Here is a 27,833-nt window from a genome sequence, read left to right as displayed (position 1 = left end):
CTAGTGGTCAAAGGTCGATGGATGGGTCAGTGATCTTGAAGAGTGACCCATGCCCATCCTCCACTTTAAAAGAAAATTCTCGGGGCGCCTGGGTGGCTCAGTCAGTTAAGCGTCAGACTTTGGCACAGGTCATGATCTTACGGTTCGTGGGTTCGAGTCCAGCGTCGGGCTCTGTGCTGACAGCCAGCTCAGAGCCTGGAGCCTGTTTCGGATTCTGTGTCTCCCTCTCTCTCGGACCCTCCCCTGCTCATGCTGTCTCTATCTCTCTCTCAAAAAAATAAGCATTTAAAAAATAAAAAATAAAAAAAAATAAAAGAAAATTCTCAGGGTGCCTGGGTGGTTCAGTTGGTTAATTGTCTGACTTCAGCTCAGGTCATGATCTCATGTTTCATGAGTTCAAGCCCAATGTCGGGCTCTGTGCTGACAGCTTAGACCCTGGAGCCTGCTTTGGATTCTGTGTCTCCCTCTCTCTGACTCTGCCCTGCATGCTCTCTCTCTCTAAAATAAATAAACCTTAAAAAAAATTTAAAAGAAAATTCTCTCTCTGGGATTTCGAACTAGGGCAGTCAATAGTCTCTGCGAATGAATAATTTAACAAAGACTTAGTAAATGCATAAATGAAATCTTTAAAGGAGTCTTATGGAAAAGCTTTATGTTCCTTTCATGGTGCTCAAGGAAACACTGCTATGATAATCCTTTTTGAAAATTAAGAACTTTAGGGATGCCTGGGTGGCTCAGTCGGTTAAGTGTCTGGCTCTTGATCTCAGCTCAGGTCATGATCTCATAGTTCCTGAGACTGAGCCCCTTGTCAGGCTCTGTACTGACAGCACAGAACCTGTTTGGGATTTTCTCTCTCCCTCTCTCTGCCCCTCCTCTGCTTGTGCACTCACTCTCTCAAAATAAATAAATAAACTTAAAAAAAAAAAAAAGGAAAAGAAAAAATTAAGAACTTAGTCTAAATAGGCAAGGAAGGTCTTAATCCCAAATCTAGCCTGTGATTTGACCTCTGTTTCATTTATTACCTTTCAATTTTGGTACTAGATGTTGAAATTCTTCTAGTGTATAGGCTTCATCCACTCCTGTTAAAGCTATTGCTCCATCTGTGCCAGATCGTGGGCCATCCCAAAGTTCTCGACTAGGGTCTCTCCGAGGCACAAAAAGCATGGCCTTATGTGCTGGTAACTGCTTGCCAGGGAGGCTCTGAAGGACAAGAATGCTATCGGGCTCCTGGAATCCACACAGGTACAGGAAATTGTTGTCTTGGTGGAAGGTATACGGGATATCATTGCTCATGTAGTATGTAGGGTTGGACAGCAGAACCACTGTCTGGTCTGTCCCACTCTGCCCTTGTGTTTCCTTTTGAATCAGAGACATTAATTTGTGTCTGCGAAGTGCATATTCCACTTGAGATAGTCCTGGCGTCACCTCTCCTAGAAATGACAAATAACAGTGATACTTTGCATTATACAGGGCCAAATTACTTTTAAGGTAACAATATTAGATGGAGACACACAAGTTCATTTCTTCACTTTATGCCAAAACTACTCATAGCACATGGGGAATTATGGACATAACACAGGTTCAAATTTCTTATTCCACTCTAAACATTTTGGAAATGATAGTTAAACCTGGTCCTGCCTGAAAATTAGGATTGTGACTCATTAATATCTCTTGTAGCTCTTTCATTCTTTTACTCATTCGATCAAATATTTGAACATTATCATGTGGAAGGCATTGTTAATCATATAATAAAGTTGACTTGAAGTGCCAACAAGAAAGGCAAGTAGAAGGATCACATTACCCATGCAGGATTTTCCTGAAAGAATGTAAGCTCAGTGAGGACATAGATTTTTGTCTGTTTGTTCAGTGTTATATTCCTGGAGCCTAGAATAACAACTGGAATATAGTGGGCACTTGATAAATTATTTGTTACGTGATGTGTAATTATAACCTCCTTAAGGAACTCTTAAGGAGTTCCTGAGGTAAAATCTTTGTATTTTCCAACTGGGGTCATCTTTGTATTTTCCAAAAACTCTAAGGATTGAAGACTCTCTAGGGAATCTTTTAAAAGCTATGGATTCAATGCTTACTACACACACAAACTTCTGACATACAATTTCAAGAGTATCTGATTGCCTTAAGCCCTCCCACGAAATTGTATTAAGAACCTGTGTTGTGAAGTGTTATGTGTGAGTTGTCAATATTAGCACCCAGAGGACTGCCTGGCCCCTCGTTCAGTGGTGACTGGGTGAACAGTTCCCTTCTGAAATGGAAATCATGCCTGCTCTTGCTTTAGGTTCCAAAGTACACATAACTCAGTTGTTCATGATTACCTTGGAACCATCTAGTTGTTTTATCTATGTATAGTTTATTTCTCCAGCCAACTCTGTTGTTTGCATTCCATTAATATCAATTTTTACTTAACTCTTTTTTTTTTAATTCTTAACTGTTTTATTTATTTCTGAGAGAGAGACAGCGTGAGCAGGGGAGGGTCAGAGAGAGAGAGGGAGATACAGAATCTGAAGCAGGCTCTGAGCTAGCTGTTAGCACAGAGCCCGATGCAGGAGTCGAACCCACGAACCGTGAAATCATGACCTGAGCCAAAGTCGGACGCTTAACCAACTGAGCCACCCAGGCTCCCCTCTTAACTCTTATTCATCTATAACAGAAAAAAATTGTACACTTTTATTGATGAAGTTGGTAAGAAATAAAAGATAACTAACAGAGTCAGTCTTAGAAGAGCTCACATTGCATTTCTTTTTCCTTTTTTCTTTTTTTTAAAGTTTATTTATTTTGAGAGAGGGAGAAAGGGAGAGAATTCCAAGCAAATAGCACAGAGCCCAACACAGGGCTTGAACTCATGAACTGTGAGATTGTGACTTGAGCCAAAATCAAGAGTCCGATGCTTACCCAACTAAGCCACCCAAGGGCCCTCATATCGCATTTCTTTTTTCCCTGGATTGGGCTGGCTAAGAGTTCTCTAGGGCTTTAGGGGAGAATGCTGAACTTTGTGCCAGAACTATTTACCTGATAATTACATATGTTAAGTCTGTCACTGTTACCCAACATTGGAAATTTCCCAATTTACCCAAGTAGTAGACACTCTTTTATAAAAGCAGAGGCTGGTTATAATTGGTAAATCATCCACCCTTTCCTTTTGGTTTGCTTTGCTTTTGGTTTCTTCAGTTACAGTCCATGAAATAAAACTAAATTAAAAATCAATTCATTTTGCAGGATTTTTTTAAATTTGGAAAAGAAGAAGAAAGTTCACAATTTTAATGACCTTAATCTATATGTTCTCTCTCATTCTCATTAATAACAAAGTGCATATAGAAATATATTGGAAAAGAACTTCTGAAAAAAGATACAATTATTTGGAAATCTGTTAGGATTTGAAAACTACCTTTTACTCCCTTCAAGGCATTCATCTCCTTCCTGAATCCAATTTCATACAAATGACTAACTGAGAAACACTTAAAATACTGGCAACATTTTCCTAAGTTTATGAATCATCAACATTTTCCTAAGTTTATGAATCACTATGGAGTGACCATTAACTACATGCTTCCACACTTCTGAAATCTCAAAGTAACAAAGAACTCTTTNGGGGGGGGGGGGTGGGGAGGTGATAAAGCAATGAACTTTAACCCTAGAGGTAAACCTGGCAGTTATTATGGCCTTTGATCATACAATTAACCATTATAATGGTCAATCTGGCCTGAATTTCATCTGATAAAACTATCTGAATAGACACTCTGGTAACTTTGTCAAATTGTAACATAGTAAGAACAAAGTTAGTATTTTATCACTTTGAGTCAATTAGGGATAGAGGGGCTATTCTAACAAGTTTATTTACCAGTCAAATGCCTACATGTCATAATCTTGACTCTACAAATAGCAAAGTTTCCCTATCAGTTTAGAGACTCTGCAGCCAAGAGGAAAAGCTCTTCCAGGACATTCAGGATTGGACTTCTCACAAGAATAAGAAAAATGTTCTTCATATTTAATCAGCCAAGCAGAAAACCCCTAAGAGGAAAGTTTTACAAAGACTGAAAATGGATGGAAACATGCAGGTCTCTGCAATAATCTAGGTATGTATTTTAATTATTTCTTGAAAGTAACTAGATTAGAATTTTTTAAAAAATTTTTTAATGTTTTATTTATTTCTAGGAGAGAGAGAGAGACAGCGTGAGCAGGGGAGGGTCAGAGAGAGAGGGAGACACAGAATCTCAAGCAGGCTCCAGGCTCTGAGCTGGCAGTCAGCACAGAGCCCGACGCGGGGCTCGAACCCACGAACTGCGAGATCATGACCTAAGCGAAAGTCAGACGCTTAACTGACTAAGCCATCCAGGCGCCCCTAGATTAGAATTTTAACATGGTCTGATTTTGAAACAGCGTCCTTAAAATTAATTGTTTAATATTAGGTAGTTTTTATTGTCTACAAGAAAGTAGTTCATAAAATGATCTATTACTATGCAGAATAGGGGCAAAAAAAAAGTTGCTATTTCCTTTATAAAGTAAAACATAGACCTCTCTGAAAAATGAAATGACCAAATAAACAATAAAAAATAGTTTAAATAGATTTTATTTGCATATATTGAGCAACACAAGCCAGACAGAAAAAAAGGTGCATACTATATGATTCCAAGAACAGGCAAAACAATCCATGTTGATAGAAACTAGAGCAATGGTTAAGGATGGAAGTGGAGACAGACAAGAGGGGTATGAGAAAGCTTTCCTGGGTGATGAAAATGTTCTGTACCTTGTCTGGGGTGTGTGGGTTATATTGGGGTCTACTGATATGAAATGTTGGGGTCCAGGGGTGACTTGTCAAGAAAGAATTCTTGAGATGTTTTCAGTGCAAAAAGGTGATTTTATTAAAGCACGGGGACAGAACCCATGGGCAGAAGGGGCTGCACTGGGGTTGTGATGGGTGACTGAGTATATATATGCTTTCAAGCTGAGAGGGGGTTAGGGATAGTGTAAGTCTCTAAGGAATTTTGAAGCAAGATTCCAAGACCTTGAGGGGCTAGCTATTAGGAAAAGATCATTTATTACTGTTTAGTAAAACCTGAGACATGAGATCCTTCAGAGGGTTAACAGTGGGCCATAGGCTTAAAGGAGGATTGCTAATACACATCTTGCAGGGTGAGGTGGGGGTGGGGAGTGGGTGGTGGCGTAGAGATAAAGGAACTTTCCAAAGGGATTTTTACAGGACCTTGGGGGTTGGGCTAATGTCAAGCTAAGGTTGCCTCTAGCAAAGATTGAACACTGAGGCAGCTAAGCTTCTCAAGGAAGGTCACTCTGCCTTGTCTCATGTACTTGCCAGTGGGCTGTAAATTGTAAGGAAGTTTAATTTTTTCTTTTGCCTTTGTTCTCCACATCATCTACCTTTGTCAAAACTCACTGAATTGTGGGGTGTCTGGGTGGCTCAGTCTGTTAAGCATCCAACCTCGGCTCAGGTCATGATCTTGCGGTCTGTGGGTTCGAGCCTTGAGTCGGACTCTGTGGTGACATCTCAGAGCCTGGAGCCTGCCACGGATTCTGTGTCTCCCTTTCTCTCTGCCCCTCCCCCACTTGCACTCTGCCTCTTTTTCTCTGTCTCAAAAATAAACAACACTAAATTAAAAAAAAACACTGAATTGCATATCTAAGATCTGTGCAATTCATTATATGTAAATTTCACCACATTTTAAAAAGTATACCACTCTCTAAACTTGAAATAACTTTTAGGTATTTTAGGTATTTACCTTTTAGGCTAAGACTTCCCTCTGTTGAATTTATTCTTATTAAAAATATCATGACAAAAATAGACTTTTTGGACATTCCAGATAGTATTCTTTGGCACAAGTGTCTTGTGCTATTTTGTGATTAAGTGTGGGATCAATAGACAGACTCTGGTGAACTGGAATCCTGGTTTAACAACTTACTAAGTGACTTGGAGAGAGCACCAAACTGCTTTATGACTCAGTTTTCTCATTTGTCAAATGAGATAATAAGAGCAACTACTTCTCAAAGCTGTCAGGAGGATTAAATGATAGAATACTCAGAACAGTAAGCACTATATAAATATTAGTTACAATTATTACTATTATAAAGAATTTACACTTAAAGATGTTGTCATTCTGATAATCCAAAGCCAAGTAGGACTTTGGAAGAGTAAAATTTACATGGACAACTACTATCTCTATCAAAGTAATTTCTAGATAGAAACCCTGAAAGTCTTTGGCTTTTTCACACAATTAAGAATGAGTCTCTGAGAGCCTGGGTAGCTCAGTTGGTTGAGTGTCTGACTCCTGATCTTGGCTTAGGTCATGATCTCATGGTTCAAGGGAGACTGGGATTCTCCTCTCTCCTGCTCACCTGCTCTATCTTAAAATAAACAAATGAAAACTTAAAAAAAAAAAAAGAATGAGTCTTATATTAAGTGATTCAAAAGCTTTTTATTATTCAATTCTTCAGAAGATTCCAGATTCTTGCTAATCTTTACTTCAGAGAATTTCTCAATATGAATGAGAAATATGCACCAAGGTTAAAGAGAAATAGAAAAGTCATTTATTTCTTTTTTTAAAAATATTTTTATTTATTTCTAGAAGAGAGAGAGAGAGACAGCATGAGCAGGGGAGGGTCAGAGAGAGAGGGAGATACAGACTCTGAAAAAGGCTCCAGGCTCTGAGCTGGCAGTCAGCACAGAGCCCGACGCAGGGCTCGAACCCACGAACCGCGAGATCATGACCTGAGCCAAAGCGGGACAGCCGGACACTCAGCCGACTGAGCCACCCAGGCGCTCCGAATATGAGGAATGTGAGGAATCAAAACGGATGAACTTAAGGGAAGGGAAGAAAAAATAATATAAAAAAAGGAAGGGGAGCAAAAACCATAAAAGGCTCTTAAACACAGAGAACAAACTGAGGGTTGCCGGAGGAGTCTTGGGTGGGAGGATGGGCTAAATGGGTTATAAAGGGCATTTAGGAGGACACTTGTTGGGATGAGCACTGGGTGTTATATATAGGGGATGAATCACCGGATTCTCCTCCTGAAATCACTATTGCACTATATGCTAACTAACTTGGATGTAAATTTAAAAAATAATTCTACTTCAAAAGATGAAGACAAAAGGAAAATGCATACTCAATATGAATATATTACTACTCGACTTATTAGGTATAACCGATAAAAAGTATTTTGTGTTTTGAAATGGCTGCGTAAACATAAAGTCATCATTCAGTAAATGTGTGATGGTGGTGATGATAAAGATATGAATGAATTTAAGAACTGAGTGTTTGGGTATGAGGACATAAGAAAGGCAAAGGCACACTCTGCTTCAAAACATGGCCTGTGGTCAAAGATCTGGCTCTAGGCATCTCAGGCACCCATCTAATGAGTACCACCCGTTAGGCAGGTGGTGTGCATCAGAAACACCCAGGGGGCTCTTCAAATTATATGGCCTAAGCCCTTCCCTTGAGAGTCAGTAAATGTATGAGACCCTGGCATGTATTTATATTTTGAAAAAACTCACTAAATGGTCTAGGCAGATTGGCCATTTTCAATTTCTGTCATTTCTAGAACATATCTTAATCTTCTAAATAGTATAAAAGTCTCACTCCACCAACATCTTCATCTCACTCCACTTCATCTTTTAGATACTGAAGTCAATCATTTTACCAAAACTTACACACACACACACACACACACACACACACACACACACACACAAACTTCATGCTCAAGGCAGAACAACTAAACCCAGAGTGAAAGATGGATACCTAATTGGGTTTGATGCTTCTAAGGGAAGAAGATTCAGGAATTATTATCTAGCACCCACTCTAGAACCAAACTTTTCATCATTTTAAATATTGCTTACCAAGATACTTGACAATAACTATAGAGTCTCAGCCTATCATCATGTTTGATGATAAGGGGCAAACAAGTAAATGGTAAAAGCATTCTCCCAAATTGTGGGCCACACAGTTGTACTGAATACTTCCCAATGGATCTGTTCACTGTTGTAGTTGAAAGAAAACAAGTAAGTGGTTCTGGATATGTCAGACCAATCATTCTGACAAACCCAACTCTGAATAATAGCCCTTTCTTAAAGCGCTACAAACTATATCACATATCCAAAATTAATTGTGTCTAGGAATGTAACAATGTTAGAAATATAGGTTCTTAGAAATAATACTTCATTTGGCAGTAATTCTTCCTATTCTCTGATAAATTCCAGTGTTTATGTGAGTTGAACACCTTGTTCTTCTGCTAATGACAGCATTACTCCTATGGCAATGTCAGGGAACTGTTAATATCTTTCTCGCACAGGGGCGCCTGGGTGGCTCAGTCGGTTAAGCATCTGACTTTGGCTCAGGTCATGATCTCATGGTTCGTGGGTTTGAGCCCTGTGTGAGACTCTGTACTGACAGCTAGCTCAGAGCATGGAGGCTATCTTTGGATTCTATATCTCCCTCTCTCTCTCTGACCCTTTCCTGCTCATGCTGTCTCTCTCTCTCTCTCAGAAATAAATAAAACATTTAAAAAATATATATATCTTTCTCGCACAAATATAAAAAGTAGGTTCATAGTTCATAACTGTGCCATTTGCCTTCCTTCATAGAATTATTTTTTTCCCGCTTGGGTGGTAAATGGAGGGCATGTTAGTGATCAAGGTGGATAAATTGACATTTTCTGTCTTTATAGACACAGTCCTTAGCACAAGGATGGCAATGTTTTCTGTATTGTTCCAATTTTAGTATGTGTGCTGCCGAAGCGAGCACTCAGGATGGCAATGTTAAAAAAAAAGGAATGGGGGGTGTCTGACTGGCTCAGTCAGTAGAGCATATGGCCCTTGATCTCGGGGTTCTGAGTGTGAGCACCACATTGGGCGTAAAGAGTAAAAATAAATAAATAAATAGATAGATAAATAAATAGATAAATAAAAACACAAATAGATGAAGAAATCGTCTACAATGCTGATTTAAGGAAATAAGTTTTAGAAATCACTAGGACTTGAGGGAATCTAATTTTTTATTTCTATCTCAAGCAGCAGTAGCATAACTAGGACAGAATTCCTTTATCTCTGAGCCATTCTGCTGAATATTTTCCAGGTTACTCTTGTTTCAGCAAACTTGGGTAGGAGAAATCCAGAGGAAATAGCTCCCCAAAATTCAGAAAGAGCTAATCCAGTAATTTTATTTTATTTCTAAGAATTTATTTTAAGGAAATAATTGAGGGGTGCCTGGGTGGCTTAGTCGGTTAAGTGTCCGACTTTGACTCAGGTCATGATCTCACGGTTCGTGGGTTCAAGCCCCACGTCAGGCTCTGTGCTGACAGCTAGCTCAGAGCCTGGAGCCTGCTTCAGATTCTGTGTCTCCCTCTCTCTCTGACCCTCCCCTGCTCATGTGCGCGCTCTCTTTCTCAGAAATAAAAAAACATTAAAGAAAGAAAAATAAAAAAAAAAGGAAATAATTGGTATAGAGTGTGTACACACACACACACACTTCTATATGAGAAATAAGTCTAGAAAGATATATATACACCAAAATCTCAATAGTGGTCTTCTAGGAGTGGTGGGATTTTGAGTAATTAAAAAAAATCACTTTTATCTGTATTCTCTAGTTTTTCTATAATATACATGGACCTTGTGTAATAATTAGAGGAGGGACTGAGGTATTTTCCAAAAGTTTTAAGTACTTATAAGTACTAGGAAAATAGCTATGCCAAACACGAAACTTTTAGAAGCAAACCAAGTAACGGAGGATATAATTTCATATTCCACTGGCTCTGTGGAAGAAGTTTTTTAAAAAGTATTATAGGCTTTCTAATTTTTCTTAATAATTTACTTTCTCCACTCCAAACTATTTTACCACTTCCGTATCTACATGGAAAAAGACCAATGATTAATACTTTGGATACTTATATAGTTTCTGCCTCCAAAAATTGTATATCTGGTTTTTTTAACCTTGATGATTCTGTTTTAAAATTCTAGTCCTTCTTATTCCAATGTCTAAAATCCTATGGGCAGAAGAGCAAAAATTAAGGCAAGCATTCCTTTCCCCCATAGCTGAAAAGAACATATGTATATGTATGAATGTGAACATATATTTTTAGTTATAATCATTTTTATATAGTTATCATGCACATAACATACATAGCCAACTGTTTAGACGCAAAGGCCATCATCCTGACAATATGATTACTAGTTTCAAGGCCTAGAAAATGCAGCTCACCATGTAAAAATACCTAACCACGAGAAATCAGTAATTTTCAAAGCTGGTAAAACTTAATGTCAATTCTATTTCCTTTAAAAAAAAATTGAAGCTACAGTTAGGTTGACAGGTTAGAGAAATACTTAAATTAATACTAAGTGGATTGCTATTAAGCTTACCTTACAGCTTTGAAAAACTCTGATTTCCTGTGTGTTTCAGTGGTGAGCTGCATTTCCTGAGTCTCAGCCGATTTCCCAGCAGGAATTCCAGTCTGATGAAGAATCAGCAAAAGGAAGCCCTCACTGAGAGACACACTGGTATCATTCACTGAGTGGAGATAGTGAAAGAGTAACATATTTCTAAAGGCAATCTAGATTTTTAGTATATATGCTTACAAAGTAAATACAGATTACCTTCCCATGGCAGAAGCGATGATTAATTTCCCTTGAAAACCCGACAGCTTTTTCTACAAAGTATTTGGTTTTACCCTACTTACCTCTTTGTGATGATTTTCACTGACTACAGTTCATCCCTTAACTGCCTTTTTATCATTGTTATCATCTCCCAAAGGTGTGAAAATCAAATCTGGAAATCTAATGTAATCTATATAGCAATATTTTTGTTAAAGAAAATGAAATGAACATTTATTTTTTTTTAATATTTTTTAGTATTTTATTTATTTCTGAGAGAGAAAAACAGAGTGAGCAGGGGAGGGACAGAGAGAGAGGGAGACACAATCTGAAACAGGCTCCAGGCTCTGCGCTAGCTGCCAGCACAGAGCCCGATGAGGGGCTCGAACCCACAAACCGTGAGATCATGACCTGAGCCAAAGTCGGACGCTTAACCCACTGAGCCATCCAGGTGCCCCTGAAATGAACATTTAGTACTTTGAAGAAATACACGTTTTCTTTCTTATTTTTTAAAGTAGGCTCCATGCCCAGTGTGGGGCTTGAACTCATGACCCTAAGATTAAGAGTTGCACGCTCCATCAACGGAGCCCACTGGGCACCCAAGAAAAACATATTTTCTAAAATGTCTTTAACACAGCAGTTCACAAGGAATTAATAGTTTGAATACAGTTCTAGCAATGATGTCTTAGAAAGTAATATAACCTTTAAAACATTCTGATATATATACTTTTCATCAATGATTCTGAATTGTAAAACTTACTGTATTTATTATTCTAGGTACTGCTGTCAACACAGTACCAGCAAGCACATGTTGCTTTTTAAGTTTAAAATTAATTTAATGAAAATAAAAGTAAAAAATATAGTTTCTCAATTGCACTGGCAACATTATAAGTATATAATAGCCACTTGAGGCTAGTGGATACTGTACTGGGCAGCTAGACCTAGAACATTTACACTGCTGGGAAAAAAAACCTATTGGATAGCACAGTTCTAAATAAAACATCTAAAGAGAGAGAGTTATTATAGTTAAAAGGGCTTACCTGGTCTAAGGAGGTGTGGGTGTGTGAAGGGGCTAGGCTGGCCTAAGTATCGGTTTGGAATTCTCCTCTCTGGGATGGGCTGGAGAGAGTATCTTCGCTGAGAACACGACATGCATCCTGAAGGAAAAATAACGAGAGTAGAATGGAACAATAAGCAAGAAAGTCCTGCAGTATATACACATTTATCAATTTCTAGCAGTTGGATGCTCTAGAAAAATGCAAATTAGTATCTCCTTCAATGTTTATATGGCCCTCCCTCTATGCCAGTCAGGGCCTGTCTTGGGCTCTAGGAAAACAGAAATGAGATCATTTTTTACCCTTAGTGACTTCAGTCTACTGTAGTATAATAGAGGTACATATACACAAATTATGACTATGGTATTAATAAGGAACTATGGGAACAGAAGGAAGACAAGAAACAGCAAGGAAGGGGTTAGGAAGTATTTCACAGAGGTAGTGTGAAGCTGTGTCCTAAAATTCAGAAAAAGAGAAGTAATATTTTTATTGAGAATATATGAAGTATGAGAAAACATGCTATCTCATTTCATCTTGGAACGTTAGAGGTCGATAAAATAATGTATAAAAATGCTTAACCATAGTACACAACAAATACTAATATTAGCATTCATTCAACAAGATTAAGCATGTGACTAGAACACATGCTGGAGAAAGAAAAGAATGAGGACTATTTGCTCTGGTCTTTAAAGAACATACAATTTAAACTGGAGGTGAGGTGAGACAAAACATTCAAACACGACCTGGTGAACGCCATGGTGGATTCATTCATAAGGTTTTTTGAGAGCACAAAGACTAAAACAACGCTGTGGGATGGGTGCAATGACAAAGACATGGTGCTCTGGGGAACACAGAGAAGCACACAAAAGCGTGTTGGTGTGGGACTGTAGAAGTAGGTGATGCCTGCTCTGAATAAGAATTAGTCAAGGGTGTCTAGCTGGCTCAGTGGGTAGAGCATGTGACTTGATTTCGGGGTTTTAAGAGCTCCAAGTTGGTGTAGAGATTACTTAAAAATAAAATCTTAAAAAAAAAAAAAGAAGCAGGGGCAGCTGGGTGGCTCAGTCGGTTAACCATGCAACTTCGGCTCAGGTCATGATCTCACTTTTTGTGGGTTCGAGCCTCGCATCGGGCTCTGTACTGACAGCTAGCTTAGAGCCTGAAGTTTGCTTCAGATTCTGTGTCTCCCTCTCTCTCTGACCCTCCCCTGTTCATGCTGTCTCTCTCTCAGAAATAAATAAAACATTAAAAAAAATTTTAAAAAGAATCTTAAATGTTAACTCTGAATTAAATTTACAGAGGATTACTGAACAAAATTATAGCCTCTTGGATGATTAAAAATACAGATATGGTAAAGATTTCTAGGTAGTATGAAAATACAGTCAAAAAAAGTGAAAAATGAGAAAAAGGACAAAACATGTATTTCCTAGAATCTTTAGATTCCAGGATTCTAAATCTAAAGATTCTAGGATTAGAATCTTTAGAATGTTTAGAAAATGNCAGTCAAAAAAAGTGAAAAATGAGAAAAAGGACAAAACATGTATTTCCTAGAATCTTTAGAATGTTTAGAAAATATACAGAATACATATTAGGGAATATGTCCAGTCTATATAAATTGAAAGCTTAATAAAGATGAGGCAAGCAATTTACAAAAATACAGGGGACAGAGGAACTTGCTAGAGGACAATACAGGGATGTAATCAACAAAATCCAGATGTGGGAAACACTGTAGGACAAAGAACTCTGTTTCTTGCACATAAGTTTTATAGCAGGTACTGATAGTAAGAGATGGAAGGAGGAATCTGTAGATTAAGAACACCTTAAAAAATATTATCAACCAACTGTATTACATGAGCCTTATATGGATGCCGATTCAAGCAACAAATTGTCTAAGAAGTATCCACTCATATTATTTACTATATTTGCAAAAAAAATTAGAAATTTGGACAATAATTGTATATTTGATAGCATTACAGAAGTAATATTTACTTCTTTAAGGTGTGATAATAGTGTTGTGGTATGTTAAAATCACATACCTTTTAGACTGAAATATTTACAGATGAAGTGATATAATCTGGAATTTGTCTTAAAATAGCATGGGGTAGGTGGGTTGGGGAGAGGATGAAAGGGGATTTGGATGAAAGAAGTCTGGCCATGAGCTGATAATTGTTGAAGCTGGGTGATAGGTACATGGGAGTCCATTATATACTACTCTATCTACTTGTATAGGTTTGAAACTTTTCATGACAAAATAAAAGGAACAAAAAAGGATGAGTTAAGCATAGAGGAAAATGAAGGAAGGAAGTACACAGTCATCTGAAAGGCAATCCAAGACAGTTAAAGGCAGCATGGTATAGTAGGAAAAAAATGCCAGTTCTATGATCTATGTGATTTCGGCATGTTACACAAATTCCTTTGCACCACTTCTTTACCCACAGGTAATAATGCAGTTAATATTAGGTAGTGGCTTTCAAGCTTGTGAAAGCAAGACCTGCAGTAAGAAACATATTTTCCGTGGTAACCTAGTATACACATATAAATAGGATATAAAAATTTCACTAAATACTATTCTGACTTTTTCTGACCTATTTCATTAAAAAGTTTCTCAGTGTACTAACATACTCACATGATTTTATTACTACAATGTCTTGAATGGTGGCCTCCAAAAGTTATGTCCACACCTTTTTTTTTTTAAGTTTATTTGAGAGTGAGAGTGTGAGCTGGGCAGGGGCAGAGGGAGAGGGAGAGAGAGAATCCCAAGTAGGCTCTGTGTTGATAGTGTCTGACAGTGTAGAGCCTGATCTGGGGTTCAAACTCATGAACTGTGAGATCACAACCTGAGCTGAAATCAAGAGTTGGTTGCTTACATGACAGAGCCACACAGGTGCCCTGATATGTCCACGTATTAATCCCCAGAACCTGTGATTGCTGATTTATTTGGAAAAAGGGTTTTTGCAGATGTAATAAAAGATCCTGAAATGAAGACATCCTCTGGATCATCTGGGTAGGCCCGAAATTCAATGACAATTCCTTTTATAAGAGGAATGCAGTGAGAGAGATTTGAGACAGGCAGACAAGAGAAAACAGAAGAGGAAGAAGTAATGGAGGCATGTGGAAGTTGAAATTGGAGTGATGTGGCCACAAGCCAAAGAACAGCTGCAGCCACCAGAAGCTGAAGAGGTGAAGAACAGATTCTCTCTTAGAGCCCTTGGAAGGAATACAGCCCTGCTGACACTTGATTTCAGATCTGTGGCCCCCAGAACTGTGGAAGAATTGTTATTTTAAGCCCCCATGTTTATGGTAATTTGTTATGGCAGCCTCAGGAAACCAATATGATGACCTACTAAGAGTACAACTTGTCACTGGAAAACACTGCACTAACAGGCTGTAACTCTGTGCTGAGGGCGGCTCCAGTTTGGGAGGAGGAGGGATGTGAGGATGCTCAATACTTTTTAAGAGCATAAGGGGATCCTGAGACCAACATCAGGTTCCCTGCAGTGTTACCTGCAAACACCTGCAGAAATGACCTTTCTCTATGCATAGTGGCCTTTGGCCCACTTTATTTTTTAGGTATTTGACCCCTGACAGTTGTGTTTCTTGAAAGCAGAGAAGCCACAGGGAAGAGAAAGTAATGGGTTGTCCACATACAAGAATGTGTTGGGACAGTGACTGGGATGGAGAATTATGAAGAAAAGGAATACAATTAGCAGTTTAGCAGAACTACCTGAGTTTTTTTCACCTATAAACAAACTCCTGTCCTAATCAAAGCTCGATTATAGCAGCTTATTAATCAAAGTTCATCATAGGATGCAGCTCCACTTTTCCTAATTACAACTAATAGAGGCATAGTATATTTAATACTTTCAAATCTCAGCATCATTGCTAATAATAAAGATCATGATGACAGCTAACATTACTATTGTTTATTATATTCCAGAAAATATTCTAAGGACTTGTATGTATTAACTTATCTAATCCTTATAGTTGTGTAATGTAACTACTATTCTAAACTTTTAATTTATTTTTGAACTAGTAATATGTTCATATGGATCAAAGCTCAAAAGATATAGTAGACTGACAGGGAAAAGCCTTCCTCCCACACCTGTCCCCAAGTTAACCTGTATCCCTTCCTTGAGACAGCCAGTATTATCACTTTTGTTGAAATCATACCTATTTTCGTTGAAACGTTATCTATATACCCTTTAAACAAATAGTAGCATGTATGCTTGACGTAGATGTTATTACAGCACTGCCCATTTAAAGATGAGAAAAAAAGATACACAGAAAAATTAAGAAACTGGCCCAAGATGAAAAATTACCGAGACAGAACTAAGATTTGAACAATCTATTTATAGAGCCATAACCATTAGACTATATGTCTACACCACCATTTTGGCAATAAAATAATTGAATGTAAAATGTTAACCAATTCTCTTTTTAAGAAAATGTTAGTTTATTTTTGAGAGAGAGAGAGAGAGAGAGAGAGAGAGAGGGAGGGAGGGAGAGAGAATGAGTGGGGGAGGGGCAGAGAGAGAGAGGGAGACACAGAATTCAAAGCAGGTTCCAGACTCTGAGCTGTCAGCACACAGCCTGATGTGGGGACTCAAACCCACAGGCCAGGAGATTATGACCTGAGCCGAAGTTGGACGCTTGACGGACCAAGTCACTCAGGTGCCTCTCTCAATTCTCTCCTTTTTTATGTTCAAATAAAGTAATACTAGAATATCTAATCCATTTATTTTGGACCACTTCCTAGTACAGGAAGCTTAAGTCTAACAAATGTAATTAAACAATACCTTTACCTACATTTATGTAAACAGGATTTTTTTTTTTTTTTGCTCAGTATCATTTGGTTGGTAGCAAAAATGGTATGTTGAGTCCTATTTCTAAAATCCAATTTGATTCAAAGTAGAGCCAGTTCCTTAGTACAGACACTCCTCAAATCACCTGGACTACTACATCTCCTAATGGGTCTGCCTTTCTTGGATCTTGTCTTTCTTGTACAACTTATCTGTAGCTATGCTATTTCCAAAATGATCTCTCTAGTCCTTTGCCTGAATGTCCTCAAAAGTACTGTCAACTAATTCATGTTTAAATTCAGGATCTGTCCTTAACTTTCCAGCCTCCTACACTAACAGTATATGCCCAGAATTTTCTCTTTCAGAATACACTACAAACCCTAGTTTAGCACCCTTCATGATCTGCCCCCTGTCTACTCCTCTAGCCTAATAATCCTCAAAAGAGCATTATTACAGCCACACTTGATGAGCCCCAGTTAATTAGTCTGTACTGTAACAGTATTTGCCTTAGAAAATACAGTTCTCCTGTCTAAAAATGGCTTTTGCCTGCTTCCATGAGCTCAAAAATTAGCTCAAACATCACTTATTCTAGGAAGCCTTCTCACTTTTTTTTTTTTAACGTTTATTTATTTTTGAGAGACCGAGCGTGAATGAGGGAGGAACACAGAGAGAGGGAGACACAGAATCTGAAGCAGGTTGCAGGCTTCAAGCTGTCAGCACAGAGCCCAATGCAAGGCTTGAACTCACCAACTGTGAGATCATGACCTGAGCTGAAGTCGGGCGTTTAACCAACTGAGCCACCCAGGCACCCCGGAAGCTTTCTCTTATAATTCCCTATCCTTATTGTTTCTGATGTAAATGTCCCTCATTATGTTCCCATGCTTACTTCTGTTTTAATACCTACTATACTGCGCATAGTAGCTTATTAGTTTGCCAGTCCACTATAAACTTTTGGAAGGCAGGAATCATTTGTTCTTTGACTTTATTTCCCCAGTGAGTAGGCTGGGATATATTCTGAAGGCCACAAGTCAACAAGTCTGCCTTTTGATTAGCTGCAAGGAGTGAAGAAAAAAAGAAATGAAGACAATTCTCAGGTTGTTTTTTTTTTTTTTTTTGCCTAAATAACAGGATAGATGGTTGTACCATTAAATGAAATTGCAAAGACTGAGATACTTATTGGATATTCCAAAAGAGAGTTCAAATAGGCAATCTGAAGTTCAGGGGAAACTAACAGGCTAGATATATGAAGTAAGGTGTTCTAAGTACATAGATGGTATCTAAAGCCTTGGGACTGGATATTTTCTACACAGAACTGTGTAGGTCAAGTCTAGTTACTATTATAATGTAAGAAGGAAAAGCACAGGAGAAAGGAAGCAAACTAGAGGAAACTGGTTTTTAGAAAGTTAAACTAGAGGAAGTGCTCACCCACGTGAGGACAAGCACCGGATTTGGCAGCACAGAAGTCACTGGAAAGCCTGACAAGAATAGTTTTATTTAAAAATTTTTTTCTAATGTTTATTTGACACACACACACACACACACACACACACACACACACACACACACACACACACACACACCATGAGTGGGGAGGGGCAGAAAAAGAGGGAGATACAGAATCCAAAACAGGCTCCAGGCTACACACACACACACACACACACACACACACACACCATGAGTGGGGAGGGGCAGAAAAAGAGGGAGATACAGAATCCAAAACAGGCTCCAGGCTCCAAGCTGTAAGCACAGAGCCTGATATGGGGCTTGAACTGGTGAACTGTGAGATCATGATCTGAGCCAAAGTCAGACGCTTAACTGACTGAACCACCCAGGTGCCCCTTCTTTATTTTTTAAATGTTTATTTATTTGGAGAGCGAGAGAGAGAGAGAGAGAGAGCGCGCAAGAGAGCGAGAGAGCACGCATGAGCAGGGGAGGGGCAAAGAGAGAGGATCCCAAGCAAACTCAGTGCTGTCAGCACGGAGGCCAGCCTGAAGTGGGGCTGGACCTCATAAACTACAGAGGGCTGAAATCAAGAGTCTGTCGCTCAACCGAATGAGCCACCCAGGCAACCTGAACAATGTTAGCAGAGTATGAAAGACAAGCCAAAGTGGGTAAAGGTGGTCTAAAGGTACAAACTTCCAATTATATGATAATAAGGTATCATCTACAGCACAGTGGCTATAGTTAACAATTCTGCATTGTGTATTTGAAATTTGCTAAAAACACAGAACTTCAAAGTTCTTACCACAAGAAAAACAGGGTGCCTGGCTGGTTCAATCAGTAGAGTAGGAGTCTCTGATCTCGGGGTGGAGTTCAAGCCCCACATTGTGGACAGAGTTTACTTAAAATAGGTTTTATCACAAGAGAAAAATGGTAACTACGTGAAGTAATGGATGATAACTAAACTTATTTTGGTAATCATTTTACTATATATACATATATCATTCACATATATGACATACACCAATATATGTCAATATATATATTTACTGTTACTAATACACATATATATACACTATATATACATAAATCATTGTTGTACACCTTAAACATATGTTATATGTAATTGTATCTCAGTAAGACTGGGAGGAAAAAGTAGACGCCAGATTGGAATGTGCCAGCGAAAGAATAGGATGGAAGAAGGCAGAAACATTAAGGAGAGATGATAATTTTGAGAAGTTTTACTGTAAAGGAATGAGAGAAAATGACATAACAGCTGGAAGGGGCGATAGGTCAAGGGAGGGGGAATAATTATAAGCAAATCCTTGTTTTATATCTTCAGACTCTATTGAAGTTCATTTTTCAATGTTTATTTTCAATTATATAAATTCCTTGAGAGCAGAATTTTCTATTTTCTAACTCCTCTCTGTATCACAGGTTCTTAATACATATTTGTAGAATGTCTAGAAACCTCAATTTCTAGACCCTGGTCCAAAAAATGCAGAAGAGTATAAAGAATAAAATTTAGAATCAATTCAAGTTCAAATATCAGATTTTTCACTAATAAGCTGGATAGCCTTATACAAATGTATTTTAAGAACCTCACGTTTCTTTTGGGCACAAAATAGTTACTTTCTGGAATGCTGTTACAATTACATGAGGGACTGTGTAAGTCACTTGGTATATTGTGTTTGACCTAAAGATGGTACTCAAATAATTTTATTATTCTTTTTTTTAAAAATTTTAAAATGTTTTATTTATTTCCGAGAGAGACAGAGAGACAGCGTGACCAGGGGAGGGTCAGAGAGAGAGAGGGAGACACAGAATCCGAAGCAGGCTCTGGGCTCTGAGCTAGCTGTCAGCACAGAGCCCGACGCAGGGCTTGAACCCACGAACTGTGAGATCATGACCTGAGCCGAAGTCGGACGCTTAACCAACTGAGCCACCCAGGCACCCCTTATTATTATTTTCAATGACGGGCAAATACAATCATGTATACACCCTACATACATGTATGCATATATACAATAGAGAATTGAAAAACCAACCTAGAGTAGCTCTCTGCCCCCATCACACTACCATTTTTTTTTTTTGAGGGGGAGCATGTATCACAATATCTCAAATAATCTCATTTGTTTTCTTATTATTTATACCTCATTAATGTAAACACCATGAGGGGCACCTGGGTGGCTCAGTTGGTTAAGCGTCCGACTTCGGCTCAGGTCATGATCTCATGGTTCGTGAGTTCAAGCCCCGTATCAGGCTCTGTGCTGACAGCTAGCTCAGAGCCTGGAGCCTGCTTCAGATTCTGTATCTCCCTTTCTCTCTGACCCTCCCCTGCTCAAGCTATCTCTTTGTCTCTCTCAGAAATAAAAACATTTAAAAAAATTTAAACACCATGAAAATCACTATTTTTAAGTATTATCATCATCAGTGATTAAAACTGTACCTTACGCAAAGTAGGAATTCTATTCAGTATACCTTTCAAAAACTTTACTTTTAAAGTTGTAAACTTTTAAGTGGGTAAAGATACCATCATCTCAAATGATTCAACACTGGCATGCAGAAAGCTTGTATTTCATGCTACTCCCTCCAGGAAGCCTTCCCTGAAACACCCCAAGTCTGGGCTAGGTGTCTCTCATATGATTGCTTAGCATCCAGTGCTTCCCCCATCATAGTCTGTAATCAAGTTGTGTTTCCTATGGAATTGTCTCTTGACTGAAATAAATTATGTCAACTACTTGAATACTTTTTCACGTAGTTCTCAATTTCTACATTTTTCAAAAGCAAAACACAGAACTAGAAAGTTATTAAGGCTCAGCAGCCTGACGGTCATATCATGCAAGGGGCATGCTGTGGCTATCAACAGCAGATTCCACTAGTTTATGAGGCATTGTTGGAGGCCTCCAGGAAAAATACAGGGGAAACAGTCTGGAGGGTTCAGGACAGTCTGGTAGGGCTCTGGACTAGCTTTATTTGGAAGATCTGGTCCCTACCCAACCCCCAGAATGACACCATAATGCAAACGTCTCTAACATAAGCTGGTAACTCAGCTTGCCACATAATCAGTGTCCTATGGTCTCCTAGCAGTGTCCATGGTAGTAACATTGTCTTCAAGGTAAAAAGTGCCTATCTGCAGTCACTGCCTCTACCACCACCGCCAGGAGAGCTTGAGCTGAGAGGAAGCTACGGTTCTCACTACTCAGACCCAGAACACCCCCTTCCAATGACCTGTTAAAACATGGTGGATTACTATGAAGTTCTAGGAGTGCAGAGATATGCTTCACCTGAGGACATTAAAAAGGCTTATCATAAAGTGGCACTTAAATGGCACCCTGATAAAAATCCAGAAAATAAAGAAGAAGCTGAGAGAAAATTCAAAGAAGTAGCTGAGGCATATGAAATATTATCAAATAACGAAAAACGGGACATTTATGATAAATATGGCCAGGAAGCATTAAATGGTGGAAGCAGAAGTCATTTTGATGATTCTTTTGAGTATGGCTTCACATTTTATAAGCCAGATGATGTCTTTAGAAAAAATTTTGATGAAAGGGATCCATTTTCATTTCATTTCTTTGAAGACTCACTTGAGGACCTTTTAAATAGTCCAAGAAGCTCCTATGGAAGCAGGGGTACCTTCAGAGAATATCCAGTTTTTGAGAGATTTTCTTCATATGATACAGGATATACACCATATGGTTCATTGGGCCATGAGGGCCTTAACTCATTCTCCTCCTTGGCATTTGAAAATAGTAGGATGGGCAACTATAGACCCGTTAAAACTTTGGGTAAGACTGTTAATGGCAGAAATACAAATACACAGAGAATTATTGAGAACGATCGAGAAAGAGAAGTTGAAGATGATGGCAAGCTGAGGTCCTTCCTTATAAATGGTGTGGCAGATGAAGAGCACTTTGCAGAAGAATGCAGCTGGAGAAGACAGTCATTTAACAATTCTTCACCAAAGTCCTACAGCCCCAAACATGTAACTCAATATACTTTTGTGGACAATGATGAGCAAGATATGGCTTGGGTCACCAGCAACTGGGATCCCTCTATTTTCTCAGCAGGATTCAAAGAAGGTGGTAAGAGGAAAAAAAAGAAGCATAAAGAGGTGCAGAAGAAGAAGTCAACCAAAAGGAATCGTTAAATTGACTCTTCAGACACACTATGTTCATATAACAATTGAACACGACTCTGTGTGCTTGGTTAATCAGAGTTTTGTAGATAACATTTGTTTAAAACTATACGAATATTATGTTTTTAACACGTTTAACAGGATTGTGGACATGTGGCCAATGTCGTTTAGATTAGGTATGTCAGAAAAAGATGACTTTGTGGTGACAGTGATGTTAAGAATTTGGAAAACAGAAAATACTATTTTACTGTTTCTGAGTTGAACATTTACAAATCATAGAGTTTTTCTTTAGCAGAATTTATGATCTTTTCATTCCTTTTATCTATTTAAAACTATTAGACAAACTTCTGAAATATGTATAGCATTAGGAGCTAAAAATTTATTATAATACACAGGTACAGACTATATAATTATTCATGAAATGACTTTTTTTCCCAATACAGAGCACTGTGCACATAAATACATTATAAATAAAAATTAAAGTATAAAGTATTTTTTATTAAAAAAATTTTTTTAAATGATTTATTTCTGAGAGAGAGAGAGAGAGAGAGGGGAGACAGCATGAGCAGGGGAGGGTCAGAGAGAGAGGGAGACACAAAATCTGAAGCACGCTCCAGGCTCTGAGCTGTCAGCACATAGGCCGACGCGGGGCCCAAACCCACGAACTGTGAGATCATGACTTGAGCCAAAGTCAGACGTTTAACCGACTGCGCCACCTAGGCACCCCTAGAAAGTTTTTTTTTTTTTTTAAGTTAAAAATATCCAGAGTAATATTTGCACTGGCTATTTTTACAGTGCACCTATTCACAACAGCCGAGAGGTGGAAGCAACCCAAATATCAGTGAATGAATATACATACATACAGTGGGATATTATTCAGCTTTAAAAGGAAACCCTGTTACATACTACAAAATGGGTAAACTTTGAAACATTACGGCAAGTGAAATAAGCCAGCCGTAAAGACAAATACCTTATGTTCTACTTACAGAAGGTAAGAAATTCATAAAAACAAAGTAGAATTCTGGTTACTGAGACAAGGGAGGGAGAGGTTAATAGGTATAGTTTCAGATTTGCAAGATGAAAACATTTTGGAGGTTTGTTTCACAATATGTATTTTAAAACAATTAACACGGTAATTTTATGTTATGTGTATTTTACTACAAGTAAAAAAAAGCTAGACTTATCCTGGATTTCTCAGAGCCATGTGGCTGTATCATGTATGGCAGGCCCCCAGGGAATCACTCCAGACAGGAAACTTTCTATTTTCTTTTTTAGTATATACTATGTACCAAGGATCTACAAATACATTACTCTAAAACACCTTTACCCACTATAATTTAAGATCACAATGGAAGAAAAATAAGTTACATCAGATGTTGAACACATGGTCTTAGCTAAATGTTTTCAGACATTTTAAATGTGCTTAATTTAATTTCAACACAATTACTTCTTAGTTTCCTCTATTTTATTTTCAAAATATATTACTTTTCAGTCTACGATTTTTATTTTTCATCCATTCAATGGTATGTTTTGAGTACCTACTGCTTGTCAGGTACTTGGGATACAGTAATGAGCAAACACCAAAAATCTTAGCTGTCATGGAGTTTACAAGCTGGAGAAAGACAATAAACAAATACTAAATAAAATACAATGATAGTCATAGGTGTTAAGGAAAACAAAATGAAGTAGGAAAAAGGGACATAAAATTCAGAGTACGAGGGTTGAAGTTTTAATTAAGGTACTGAGGGAAAAGTGATGGCTAACACTGAGTAAAGATGTAAAGAAAGTGACGGAGGTTAGCCATTTGGGTATTAAGTGAAAGAGGACGGGACGCCACTTAAGGATCTGAGCAGAAGAGTGACAATCTGACATATTTCAATAGGCTCACTCTGGCTGCTGTCAGAGAGAAAAGACTCAAAGTAAGCAGATGTACAAACAGGGAAATCCGGTCATTGCTGGAATTCAGGCAAGAGACTGTAAAAGCTTGTTCCAGGGTGGTGGACATAGGAGGGCAGGGGGAAGAGTGATCAAATTCTGCATATAGTCTAAAGGTAGGGCCAAACGGAATTTACTGATAGGCTGAATATTGGGTATGAAAGGAGTCAAGGTTTTTGGCTTTAGCAACTGAAAAAAGGGATTTGCTATTATCTTAGATAGGACTGCAGGTGTTGAGTTTTGGACATGCTGCATTTGAGATGCCTGAATTTATTAACTGAAAATAATTTCTTGGATTGACTTGCGTGTTCCATATTCCTTGTCATTGCATTCTTAGGTTTCTTTTTCATTTTCAGCAAAAAGATCTATTATATTATTTTAATCTTTTATCACTTAGAAATGTAACGACTGCAAGTTTAATGTGACTGAAAGATGGTAACAAATGATCAAGCAAAACTAAAATCCAATCACCTTTGGCAAAATAGGCTCAGTGGCATTTAGCAATGCAACAATTCTGGAAACCACAAAAGATTATAACATCTCCTCTCTAAATGATTGCTAGAGTAAAATGGGGGCTTTTGTTTAACTTTGTTTTGGCTGGTAGATAGGGAGGAAATTCTATAGGAAGGTCTGGGGACAATTTGCATTTAAAACTTATTTCCAGAAAATAAAATCATAAAAGCTTAGAGTATTTTAAATGCTTTTATAAAGTGTGGTATTTAGTAAGTATCTGTCATGTATGTGGGACAACGCAGAGTTGGAAAAAATACAGTTTCCAAATAACAAAACCAAAAACCAGTATCTCTAAAAATATAAGAATGTACTGACCTGCCCTCCAGTCCATTTTCCACTCTTAAAAATTCAGATTTCATCTTACTCAATAGCTTAAGATTACTCAATGGTTTCCCACTGGCCAGAGGAGTGGGACTATACAAGACCCTTCATGAGCCAACCACCACCTTTTCCTCCTAACTTTATTTTTGAGAACGAGGGAACACAAGCAGGGGAGGAGCAGAGAGAGGAGACACAGAATTCAAAGCAGGCTCCAGGCTCTGAGCTGTCAGTGCAGAGTCTGAACTGGGGCTTGAACCCATGAACCATGAGATCATGACCTTAGCCAAAGTTGGACGCTTCACTGGCTGAGCCACCCAGGCGTCCACCAACTTGGTTTTTTAATCACCTCATCCTATACATCTTATGCTCGAGCCCAACTTTTTCCAAAATGCGTTCTGAGAGATAAGAATTCAAGACTCATCACAGAAAAAGGGCCCCATGGTCAAATACAGCTTGCAAATTACTGTCAAATTCGCTTCTTTCTTAGAAACTCAGAATTAGTCTATGTGCATGATGAAATCCCGATTTCCCCCAACTTATTTAACCACAAAACCATTTTGGTTTAACACCTGCTAACATGCATCGGAACATATTTCAAAAAAGCTCCCCCGAGCTTACTGATGATTGCGAAGCTTTGTTTCATGCCTTTGCATATGCTCCCTCTGCCAGGATGGCTCCGTTACTCTAGTCTCTTGGCAAAAGCCTTTTTCAAATCTCATCTTATCTCCTAACATTTAGAGGCATGCCCACATTTCCTCTTGACCCCTCCGTGCTATCAGGAAACATCTGTTGCTTTTTCCTTCTCTCCAGCACTGTTATTATTAGTATGTTCTATTGTAATTATTTGTTTTGTCTCCCATGATGGTAGAAACCAAGCTCTATGCTCATATGTGGTGCTCAATGTTTGTTGAATGAATTAACTGCAAAAAGGCTTTTAAAAAGTTATTCTCTACTTATTCAAAGTTTCCTATCGTACCCAATACTCTGTACCCAGAACCTTTCTAAAGGGCAACCAAGAGCACCATGGACATTCAAAGTTCTATTTAGGAGCACCTCAAGTCAGTAGAATTTTTAAACTCTGAAACATAGTAAAATCCCAAAATGACATTTTTTTTTTTTTACAACCCATTACTGCCTTTCTTGAGCCCCTCTGTCACTTGAGTCAAGACTCTATTACAATCCATTGTTATGTTTTCATTTATCTATTGCTTATCCACCACTCTGACTAGATAGTAAGCAACTCCAGGGAAAGGCAACTTCATCCACAATAACTACCAAAAAGTTACTGAATGAAGAGAACATTCTTTCTGGCTCAATAAAAAGTTCCAAAAGGACTCTACTAAGCAAGAGTTAAGACCTAGTGGTGGTATAACAAAAAAAAGACTAGATGGTAATTATACATTTAAATTGCTGACTTGCAACTTGTGATTCTGTGTTACTTTCAGTCCCCACTCATAAATTGAGGATATCTGCCCTGACTTATGATTTGTGAAGATCCAAGGAGATCTCATCTATTCAAAATGCCAATGCACATGATGATATTAACGTTAAGAAGTGGTTAAATCTACTTACTGCATTGAGGCAAACGGAAGCATAATGAATAGAATTTTCAACCATCTGGCATATATACTCGAATATCTAGGCCTAAACTTTCATTAATAAAGGTTTTACACACAGCCTCAACAAACCCCCAAAAAAGTCACATGCAAAGCATGGTTCCAGCTCTAAATCATAGGTTGTGGCTTCTGTGATTAAGACGAACTATTACACCTATTCAACTACTCCCATGGAGGGCAGCTTTCTGTAGCTTAAGTATTAAAGCCAAAGAGCAAGTTCTGTGCACTGGAGAATGGTTTTTATTTTTTTACAGGAAGGAAATCTTGATATAATTATCATCCCATTTTCAACAAATTAAAGTACATCAATGTAACAAACATACTCCAAGACATAGATCTGATTTCAAATACCACATGCTCTGGTTCACACACCGTTCATCTAATTGGCCAAAAACCCTGAGATATGATCCAACGGCAGATCCGCCCGCAGGGTAGATGACTGAGCTTTCACTGATCGAGGTTTATGTTCATCAGATTAACTGTTCACGACAGAGTACACCCTGAAAGAATGGCCCCCGTTATTCCTGGACTCCTTTATCTTGCCCTTAGCAAAAGAGCTTTCAGACACTGAAAAGCCCAGGGAGTATTTCCAAGCATTGCCTCTTCGGAGAGGAACGGCTCAAATGATTTGTATTACTAAACATGTTTCTTGTACATTCTGTAGCCAGCTCTCAAGCCAACTCTTTGAAAACAGGACTTTCGATAACCTAACAAAAACAAGTTACTTGATGCGAGACGTTCTGTCACCTAAGCAAGTCAACCTGCTCAGTCAACTGAGCCAACATCTGGGAGTCGGAGTAACTCTGAAGACAGCCCCTCTTGGGGGATGGCACACACTTTCTCTCGGCAGTCATTCCAGCTTCCCAGAATACCTCAACGGTAGGGAGAACAGGGCCCACCCTTTTCCAGAAGCAGCAGGTAAGGAAGAAATCCGAGGAGCGCACAAAGGGTTTGGGAGTGGAGACCCCAGCACGAGAAGGGTCCGCCGAACCAGGGATCCCCTGAGACCAACTTGGATTCCTCTAGGGCGCCTCAGGTTTCTCAGAGAGCAAGCCCCGGAGGGGACACCGTGAGAGGTGAGTCTAACCTGAGAGGCAGCGGGCACTTGGTACGGCGGGAACCAGCTTAGCCGCTGAGAGCAACCAAGGCATGACGGCCTCGTTCACGCGGCACGAAGAAATAAAAGAAAACAGCCAGAGAAGCGACGGTCGGCCGAGCTACGTCGCCAGGAAACCAAGCCAAACGCCCCTCCCCTTCCGGCCGGCGCCGCTCGCCGGGCTTTCCTTCCCCGACGGCGCTGATTGCTGACGTCACGCCTAGGGCTATGATTGCCGCTCCGGACGGAGGGCCCATTTGGCGCCATGTCGTCGTGCTCCGTTAAATGCCTACAGCCACGGAATGTCCGAT

The 27,833-nt window shown here is 38.8% G+C and overlaps 2 protein-coding genes across 4 annotated transcripts in view; one reads left to right on the top strand and one right to left on the bottom strand.

Moving 5' to 3' along the window:
• Positions 1-27,665, bottom strand: part of XPNPEP3 (X-prolyl aminopeptidase 3) — a 66,019-nt gene extending 38,354 nt beyond the window's left edge. The window contains exons 1-3 of one of the 3 annotated variants that reach the window (XM_077757932.1): positions 27,514-27,665; positions 11,650-11,766; positions 1,023-1,430 (exon numbers count right to left, since the gene is read on the bottom strand). In XM_077757932.1, coding sequence (XP_077614058.1) covers positions 1,023-1,430; positions 11,650-11,766; positions 27,514-27,577 — 589 coding nt within the window. In that variant the 5' untranslated portion in view covers positions 27,578-27,665. Of the gene's footprint in view, positions 1-1,022; positions 1,431-10,378; positions 10,527-11,649; positions 11,767-27,513 lie in introns of those variants that run through there. The other 2 variants (XM_077757933.1, XM_077757934.1) reach the window with 2 other exon arrangements.
• DNAJB7 (DnaJ heat shock protein family (Hsp40) member B7) lies at positions 21,027-22,116 on the top strand. Its single transcript, XM_077757935.1, has one exon. It carries the CDS (start codon positions 21,142-21,144, stop codon positions 22,051-22,053), a length of 912 nt encoding a protein of 303 aa, XP_077614061.1. The 5' UTR covers positions 21,027-21,141; the 3' UTR covers positions 22,054-22,116.
• Positions 27,666-27,833: the final 168 nt, after the last annotated feature.

Source organism: Crocuta crocuta, unplaced genomic scaffold (genome assembly GCF_008692635.1).
Source record: "Crocuta crocuta isolate KB4526 unplaced genomic scaffold, BGI_CrCroc_1.0 scaffold143, whole genome shotgun sequence".
Taxonomy (NCBI): domain Eukaryota; kingdom Metazoa; phylum Chordata; class Mammalia; order Carnivora; family Hyaenidae; genus Crocuta; species Crocuta crocuta.
The sequence above is the reverse complement of the archived record's forward strand: the minus strand, read 5'-3'. Positions and strand labels throughout refer to the sequence as shown.